The sequence below is a fragment of the Panicum hallii genome, chromosome 4 (assembly GCF_002211085.1).
Source record: "Panicum hallii strain FIL2 chromosome 4, PHallii_v3.1, whole genome shotgun sequence".
Classification (NCBI taxonomy): domain Eukaryota; kingdom Viridiplantae; phylum Streptophyta; class Magnoliopsida; order Poales; family Poaceae; genus Panicum; species Panicum hallii.
In genome coordinates, this window is record NC_038045.1 from 9,408,856 (window position 1) to 9,418,425 (window position 9,570).

General features: G+C 46.0%; 1 protein-coding gene across 11 annotated transcripts; it reads right to left on the bottom strand.

Annotated features, from left to right (window-relative positions):
• Positions 1–581: 581 nt before the first annotated feature.
• Positions 582–9,082, bottom strand: LOC112889435 (nuclear intron maturase 1, mitochondrial-like). 11 transcript variants are annotated; one of them, XM_025956069.1, is made up of 5 exons: positions 6,629–9,082; positions 4,323–5,811; positions 3,925–4,160; positions 1,553–1,632; positions 582–927 (listed from the first exon to the last, which is right to left on the bottom strand). In XM_025956069.1, the coding sequence occupies exon 1, from the start codon at positions 9,044–9,046 to the stop codon at positions 6,866–6,868; it is 2,181 nt and encodes a 726-aa protein (XP_025811854.1). In that variant the 5' UTR covers positions 9,047–9,082; the 3' UTR covers positions 582–927; positions 1,553–1,632; positions 3,925–4,160; positions 4,323–5,811; positions 6,629–6,865. The 11 variants fall into 11 exon arrangements, with proteins under 11 accessions (XP_025811854.1, XP_025811849.1, XP_025811858.1 ...); XM_025956064.1 differs by having other exon boundaries at positions 3,430–4,160; XM_025956073.1 differs by lacking the exon at positions 3,925–4,160 and having other exon boundaries at positions 5,715–5,811.
• Between the last annotated feature and the right edge of the window lie 488 nt (positions 9,083–9,570).

Consider the following 9,570-nt stretch of genomic DNA (forward strand, 5'->3'; position numbering starts at 1 on the left):
GAGACAACCATTATAGTCTGCCCATGTTGCTAGAAACATACCGGGTTGCACAATTACAACTTAAACAAGAATATATTCCGTTATCATCCAACCAACAATAACAAGACAAAAGGCAAAATCAGATATATACACTAGTATAATGCCCGTGCTTCTTCTTCTTAATATATAGATACGCAGCTCTCCTGCGTGTTCGAGAAAAAAAAATGCCCGTGCTAGCGCTATGGTGTCAGTCAAAAGAAGCTATATATTTTAGAAAATAACAACAAAATGAGATACATTAAGATTCATTCCAAAAGCTATTATATTGTTAATCGTGCTTAAAATAACATCTTCAAGAATGTTGTTCATGGATCATCGTGTCAATAATGGAGGGCATACAAAGCCATCTGTTATCGGCATTTTCAAATCTAATTAGAAGACAACTCTATGCTAAATGAAATCTATTCCTTATTTCTGTCTTCACAATATGCAGGGGCTTAATACCATCTCGTTGTTGATAACCTTTAGTTTACGTAAGCACAATGGAGTATGCTAACAGAAAGGTATAAACATTTATATTGATAAAACTGATCACTCAACAGTAAGAATTATGCTTGTACATTTATATTGGGCTTTCTCTAGATAAGAGAGTAACACGACCAATTTCTGAAAGATGCAAATTTTGAACATGCCATTGGTTTATGATACTGCTGCGAGCAGCGATAGGAATCTCATTCAGATATGATACCGGTCACGAAGAAAGGCACTGGCCCAGCCTTCTCTTTGGCCATCGCCATGGCCTCAGGCCCCTCGAGGGTATGCGCCTCGGGGGGCAATGATGCTGTATCATGGCGGCCTTCTCGAACACGTAGCCACCCTGCAGCACACTGCTTTTCCCACCACCGCCGCCAGGGCACGTCCAAGTGTCCTCCCCAAACAGCCTTAAAGCTACAAAATTTAAGGTCACAAAGAACATTACAGTCATGCTATACTCTAAATTTACTCCCTTAAAATGGAAAAAAATGTATGGATACTGTTCTAGCATATGAAATGTCCAATCCAATTATCAGATAAGCATGCTACCCTTTTACACCAATAAAAATATTCCAATCATGACTTTTTCCATAGAGCAAAACGTGGATCAATGGGGCAGCAAAAATAGTGCAATGTATATTTAGAAAACTAAAGAATATAGACATAAAAATGATTAATGATGAAACAACACTGTGAGCTTGGCTACCATTGACGCATGCAATGACAGCATGGATTCATTATCACCATCTGAATATCTATCATTATCCACTGGAAGCTTGTTGGAACAATCATCTATGTCAAAATTAGTAGTCAGAATCCATGGAAGTTGAAATTTTCAATTAGTAAGACAATATCCAATCGTCATATCCATAAAGCTAGTTCTGGAGGAATGGTAAAAACAACATTTCCCCTTTCTTCATGGTCTTGATGGTTCAATCCCAACCCTTTATTGCTTGACATGGTCATTGACAAAAATAGCCACCAAGCATTCAGATCCCTTATATGCAGGTAAGCACCTCATGTGGTTATATTGGGATACCTCACTGAAGAAAAGGAAGCATTCTACTTTTCATCTTAAAGATTCAAGCTCCTGTTCCTCCCACTTAAAGAAAGTGCAACCTGTGTACAGAAACCAAATCTATTCAGATGAATGGAAAACAGAAGGCATTCATGAATGTTAGACATGCATACATATCCCAGCTAGACATATCAGAGCATTTAGACATTCAGGTATGACAGTATAAAAAATTTCATGACCTTGCATGCATCTTGCACTTGCTGGCACAGTTCGAAGAGGACATATATGTAATACAGCAAGGAAGCAGGCAATTCATAGATGCAGTAAACAGATTTGTATAGTCATGATTCTCTGCCATTACAGTTCAAGTGATAGGGTACGAAGAATGTAAGGAACATGGCCCCATTAGGCCATGATTGTGATTTTGGTGATTGTGTGACAACATAGTCAATGGGACTAACGAGTTTGTGAGCTCAAGTTTGTAGGATTTCTAGATCCCATGGATGGAGTCCAATCCATATACAAGATGGTCCAAATCGTTGTCAAGATGTCCAAGTTGTAGTGAAAATGCAGAGAGAATATTTTAGGGTGTCCAAATGACAGCCGAGATGATTTGGATAAGGTTCAACATGATTATATGCGTCGGTTAAACCGACAGCATGAAATTATAACGGGTCGGTGCTTTGGTGAGTTGATATGGCGATCAAGTGAAGAAATCACAGTAGCACCGGTTGAACTGACGCTATAAGAATGGAGGCGCCGGTGCAATGAGGAGATGACATGGCAATCAAGTGAAGAAATGATAGAGGCACCGATTAAACCGATGGTACAAAATAAGACGTCGGTGCAAGCATGCTATGGTTACTCAGTACGTATGTTTTGGTTCCAAAAGGGTTTCTAAGCAATCAGCACCGATTAAACCGACGGTCGTCGGTGCAATGACGTCAGCAGAAGATGGCAGTTCAAGTTCAACGGCTAGTGGACAGGCTGTGTGTGACCGGTTAAACTGACGGTGGCGACCGGTTTAACCGACGCTTTATGCTTTTTAGGAAAAAAGCATGTAACGGCTAGGAGTGGATCTCTAACCTATATAAGGCCTTACCCCGGGTCATTTGAGGCCACTGGAGTTCGTGTGAAGCACCCATACTCTCAAGAAGTTCTCCAAGCCAACCAAAGAGCTCATTGATCAAATCCTTAGGTTTAGCACAAGCTTTGTGAGTTGTAGTGCTAAGCTAGCTCTAGAGAGTGTGAGAGCAAGGTGTTGCGACCTTGTGCTGGTTCTTGAGTGAACCTCAAACTTGTATCTCAGTGTGCCGGCCCCTCGGAGTCTTGGTGGCTCGTCGACAAGTCTTCGACCATCCGGCTTGGTGTGGAGCGGCGACGACGGCTTTGTGCGGGGGACGTGGAGACCCCCTTCCTTCGTGGAGAAGCTCCTTAGTGGAGACGATATCGAAATGACTGGGGACTTGGCGAGAGCCTTGGTGGCGAGTCAAGAAGAGTCCCGGAAGAGACTCGATGACGGGAAGCAATACTCTTTGTGAGTGCTTCAACAACGTGGACTAGAGGTGGCTTAGTGTCTACCGATACCACGGGATAAATCCTCGCGTCAAGAGTTTGCTTCCTCTCATCCCCTCCTTTACGTTTCCGCATTACTCTTGCAATTTGTGTGCCTTTACTTTCTTAGTGTAGTATTTTGCTAGGATTAGCTATAAGTTGCAAAACTTGTTTTAGGATGAGAGTTTCACACTAGATGAACCATAGCTGCACATCTAGATAGCATGTTCTAGTTTATGTTTTGTGCAAACTAGTTGAGCCATAGGTTAAGATTTTAAGAAAGGCCTAATTCACCCCCTCCCCCTCTTAGGCTACGAGCACCGATTCCTTTCAAAGAACTTAACTGAATTGAAGGAAGTAGTAACCAGCAGTGCTTTCTAACACCTACTAACCTGCAACTGCAAAGCACCTGCAACTCTGCAAGGGCGTTAGTATACTGCAATAAGGAAAAAACAAACTTCTATTCTGCAAGTAAAATATGAAATAAGTACAGCTTCTTTTACTCCTTATATTGCAGGTTTCAGTCTGAAGTTCTTCAAATCACCTGCAGTACAGAAGTGCCACTCTGGCTACCGCTTCTTTTACTCATTTATATTGCAGATTCAGTCTGCAAGTTCTTTTAATCACCTGTTGTATTGAAGTGCCGCTCTAGCTCCTATCACTACTACTACTACTATGCATAATGTACTAAAAAACAAGCGTATACTCAAAATAATTGGGGCCAGTGGGGGGATAATTAATATGCACTAAATAACATGGAGTTATGAATAACATAATCAAGTGATCACAAACTGAAAAAAATGTGAACACAGATTACTAAATTGTGCATACAACTTGACCTCTCGATTGGAATATCCTGAATCTGAAATGATATGATCTGGGTTGAACTCTTTAATTGTGGACCTTGTGCTTGCGGTGGTGGTTCTTGTTCAGCAGCTTCAGCTTGAGCTTCTGGAGCAAGAGCACTAATGTGCTCATGGTCTTCCTCTCCTGGAGCAGCAGCATCAGATTGTTCTGCTGCTGCAGCATCACTTCCAATTGTGCTGGTACTTGGCATATCTCTTCAAGCCCACAACTATGAGTTATCAAATAATAAAGGTATAAAACATGAGTCATGAGTGCATCTAAAAGATCAGACAAGAGTACGGTGCTCTCTTCTACAGAAAAGATCAAACAAGCTTACGATCTGTAGTTAGAAGTTATCCAACTCCAACTCCACTGAATCCAATCTACTAACCTTTTCCTTATTTCCCCATCTGACTCGTATGAGAAGCTTGCCCTTGGCAGCACGGTGCTGATCTTCTGGCTCCCTGCTCCTCCAAGATCTTGTGGAAGTGAAGACTCCCTTCTCCGATCCACTCTATGCTGCCCCTTGCTAGATGTGAGTGTGCTCGACGTGGACGTCGCCGGCGGCGGCAGCGTCGCCGGACTTGGATGCAGGCTGTGGTGACGCTACCGTTAAAGGCGGGGATAGCATATCTGGACGTGGAGCCCAGCCGCGGCCGCGGCGACAGCGACAGCGTCGGAGCCACGGTGGTGGGCCGGGGGTGTACCTTGGCACCGGAGACAACGACCCATCACGGCGTCCTGGCCACGACGCTGGCAGCGATGGTTGTGGACACCGGCGGTTCGGCCGTGGTACGAGATCTCCAAGGGTGAGCAGATGACCGGATTCCGGGCAAGCACTGATGAATGGGGAAGATGAAGAGGCAAGGGAGATGAAGAGCCGGTTCCAAGTAGCAACGGAGGTGGGGGAGCCAGCCGTCAAAGGGGCATGCATGATCCAGTAAACAGGGACCCTTGGATATGAGTGAGTAAGGAGAGAGAAGAGGTGAGAGGAGATCTGGACGGTTGAATCAAATTAAGTTGGATTCCTGGGTGCACTGATGGGTGTGGATGTAGAAGAACACATCTCTGCTGGGGACAAATGTTGGAGTGGACATAGAAAAGAAAAGTTAGGTGGTTTTATAGGGGTAGAAATCATGGCCAATTGAATGAGTATTTAGGAACAGTAATAGTATAGCAACTGCAGAAGTTGGCATGCAGCTATATGCAATGATGGAAAGAAGTTTTCAGACTAACCATGTCCAAGATGGTAAAATCTTCCAGATTTTTCTAAAAGGAAATACACATGCAAAAGGGGAACAAAGAAGTCATTTGTACTTAGAAAAGCCATTTTATACCACATAAAGGATAAAATAAAACAATAGCTGCACTTGAAATGGATGCTGCTGTCATCCTAAAATACTGGTGACTACAAAGTATGCATCAACAATATTTCGAAATAGCAATCATGAAACATTAGTGTTTCTAAGGGTAATTATGCTTTCCACCAAATTCCGCCGTAACCATATGGAACATTGAAAGAAAGAATACAAGTGCACCATCAATTAAGTATGAAAAGATCAGGAATCAAGAAGAGTATTAGTTGATCACAAAAAGGATCACTGTATGCCAAATGCACAACTACATCAACTCCTAGTTTTCTTCTGTACTGATATTTAAATCCGAACTAACTAGACATGCTAAATAATGATGATTCTGGCCAACAAAGGAGAAATTGAATCAATACAAATAATGGAAGTAGCCGAAAAGTCATAAACCAAAAGTCTGAAACTTTCTGAAAAACCTGACTAGTCATGCTGGAAAATGATGGAAATGTCAATCAATGATGATCCCAATGAGAACATTCCACATTTCATTTCACAGTCCTCAGTTCGAGAATCCTGGCAGGAACGCAGAAATCACATTAAGCTTTGCTTTGCTAAAAACTTGATTGATTATAACTTAGCTTTTGAGCATGAGCTTTCTATCAGTGAATGGTCCTCAAAAAGTCAAAAGAGATTTAGAATTCCAAAGAAAGCATAACTACTAAAGAAACTGAGTTTGAACAGACTTAGTAAAAGGTAATGATTATTTAAGCAGAAAAACTAGGAAGGCAAATGCAATCACTATTTTCTCCAGAAGTGTCAAGAAACACAAAACCTGTCCAGTGTGGTGTGCTTCACCCCTATATCTAATACAGTTGAATTGATCAATGATTGTGGAAGCCTGGAATTTTACTATCTCAGTACCTCAAAGCTTTCAACAATTTGGAGTATAAGAATACAAAGACACAGCAATATTATAAGCACACTAAGTAAATTTCATATCTAGTGGAATATGGTAAGAAGGAAGAAAAAAACACAGGAATCTTCATATAGTTTGCTCTAAAAACTTAAAGAGAATTCCATGGACCTGGGCTATCCTTTCTCATTTTCCACATAATTACATAGAGAAGCTTATCCCAAAGAAGTTACAAAGAGCATCCCGTTTAGGAAATATATACTCCACTCCATACACCTCCATGTTGTAGACTCCCCTACCCACCCACCACAACAAAAGAAAAAGGTACACTGATAGTGTTACCAGATTGGGAAAAATAATGCTATTGTAAGGCTCAATAAGTGGCATCTAGAAACTTCAGAAGTGCTCCACTGTTAGAAGCAGAATATATGAAAATAAACTGTAAAATTGGCATGACATGAGAGAAGATGAGTTTACCTTGAACTGCTTCTGTAAACATTCAAACTTATACTCCTGCATGCCACAATAAATGAATATGGTGCATTTCTTTAGCTGATATGTTGTTCATAGATACCCATCATTCTTCTTTACAAATAATGAGAATAGGGTCATTCATACAACAAAAAACCGATTCACAACTGAAGGAGATCTGCCTGATGCTCAATTGGATCTCCACCAATATTTCATAAACAATCAGGAACATAAGAGTCAGGGCTATGTATCTAATAGAAGTTGCTTGTCCCCATTGACAACTTCCTCGTTTCTCAATTCCTTGGCTTTCATCAAAGATCTATTGTCATCATAAACACCATGAACTTTATAATACCACACCATCTTTGATACATCATCCTGTGGTGAACTTATTTCCTGACGTTTGATAGTCTTGTGAAGTTCACAAAAGAACTTTGGATCTTGCAGCTTAATATACTCTTGCAATAGAAGTTCATGGTGCGGTACCCAGTTTCTAGGGAAAGGTGTGTAGTCGCACGATGGAATTGATGACATGCGTGCAAACTGTACACCCTCAATAACATCAACTAGTCCCATCCTCAAAAGATCAGAGTATTCTGGCGCATCATTCCTTGTGCTTTCTCTCAAAGGGCGGCTAAGATCCCGTGAAGCGATCTTGTAGACCTTAGCTCGGGACTTCAGTCTATACCTTGCTGCGTAGAGCTTTGCCAGTGAGCTCCTTATGACATAAGCACAAAACCCTACAATCTTCTTCCGGTTATCTGCATACCTGTACCAATCAGCCATGGTCTCGAGAAACTTGTTCATCTGGGAATTAGTGTGTGCCTGCCCAGAATAGAGCATTGGTGAACATGGCAATGGCTCAGGATCCCTGTCCCCCTTTACAAGCTCAAGCTTCCTAAAATGCCTTATGCACCTCTGCAGGCTCGCTGTTACAGACAACAATGTTCCGACACCCTTCTCGCTGACAATGTTCCCTCCACTGGCAGTATATCGCAGAGTCGGGTAGATGACCCTGCGCGTGATCACATGATCCAAGAATTCAATCCCCCTTGTAATGTGCTCGATTTCCACCATCGAATTCTCTGGCCTTAAACCAAATGTTCTCTCGCAAAATTCCATCAGTTGTCTCCTTATCTCAACTGCATCCTCCCTCGGACCCCTGATCCCAATCAAGACATGAGAACCAAATCGAAGGAAATCCATCTTCCTTGTCTTCTCCTTCCCAGCTGATGGAACAAACTCAGGCCAAGCGGGATTGTGGCACCCCTCATCACCCGCCTCCTTCCAAATCGAATCATGCTTGGACGGGCAAAAGTACTCATTAATCTTCTCCTCCATCCACCAATCCAGCTCGTTAAGGCACACATTAGCAAGCAAAGGACTAATGATCCCACAATGCCCGTAATTGGGCACATGGCACGCCTGTTCAGGAGCAAACCCAAAGAATAGCCTCAACCAGTAAGGGTCAGGCTTTGGCTCATTCTCGTTAAGCACCTTCTTCTTCCTGCTCTTCCTGAGCACCTTCCTTTTCAGCCTCTTCTTGGCCAGCCCGTCGAGGTCCTTCTCCGGTGGCGGCACAGACCCTGGCCGGACGGGGGCATTGAGGGCAGACTTGAGCAACGAGAGCACCTTGCGGTCGGAGACAGCCTTCTGAACGCATGAAAGGATGGTTTCCGGCGAGAGGCCGTCGACCACCGCGGTGAGGTCGGCCGAGACGAACCAGAGGTAAGCAGCGAAGCGGGAGCGGACGGAGCGGATGGCGGAGTGGGGCCCGCGTCCAGGACGGAATGCGTGAGACTTTGGGGAGAAGCGCGGCTCGAAGACGGGCTCGAGGAGGAGGAGGAGGAGCTCCTGAACGACACGGTCCTGGAACGGCGGCGGCGCGTCCGCGAATCGGGCCTCAAGCTTGCGGCGGGAGATCGGGACGGTGGAGGGCGGGTCGGCGGGGGAGCGGAGGAGGAGGTGCGTGGAGGCGCCCCAGGGGAAGGCGTGGTGGCGGCGGAGCGCGGCGGCGCGGAGGCGGAGGAGGCAGTGGAGGGTGGGGAGCGGGACGGCGTGGCGCGGCGGGAAGGTGCCCGTGGCGTGGGCGCATGCGCGCTGGTAGGAGAGGAGCCAGAGGTCGAGGCGGGAGGCGTAGCCGGAGAGGTTGGGGAACGGGGACGCGAGCGGGTGCGCGAACGCGCGGTGCCACAGGGAGGAGAGGAGGTCGATGGGGTCGTGGACGAGGAGGGCGTAGGGGTCGGGGAGCGGGCCCTTGTCGACCGGTTGGGGCGGAGGAGGCGGCGGAGCGCCGCCGCGCCCGGCGGCATGGCGCGGGAGAGGCTGCGTTGGGGTTTTTGGTCGAGCAGGTTGTGGGTGTGAATGGAGCCCTCTCACGGGCCCTAGCTGGTGTCTTGGTGGTTTCTCTTTATCTGTGCACATGTACTTTAAACGGTAATGTTAGGCATAGTGCGTCCGACGTCTCGGATGCACGCCAACATCTCTCCTCTGCTCCACCTCCACGTCTCTCGTCCCTCACCTATGAGTTCCACCACCGTCTAATTGAGTTCCATCACCGTCTGTACCCATCTCACTAAGTCCCTGCCCGCCTGCCTGTACTCCCGCGCCTGCTCCACGCGTTCTAGGCACTCGAGCGGCTTCAACCTCTCCGCCTGCACCTTGCTCAACGACGCCTCGCTCGCCGCGGCCGTCCCCGGCGCAGGAGGGGGCCTCGCCGGGCGCCACCAAATTCACCGTCATCGGTGAGCCACTCTTCAGTTCCTCGCCCCTCCGTTTCGCCACCTTGCAGGCTCTTCCCAACGAGGAGCTTCACCCGCCACCGTCACCGTCTGTGGAACATGCTCGTCGTCGAGTCTCCCCACACCTGCAACCCTCTGTGAGCCGCACCACGTCCCCCGCATAGCCCCTGCGCGCACCCCTACCATTCCGCCACCCTCGTCGCCGGT

Coding starts and splice junctions, on each gene's coding strand:
- LOC112889435 (XM_025956073.1), bottom strand. CDS start 9,046: ATGTGCACAGATAAAGAGAAACCACCAAGACACCAGCTAGGGCCCGTG.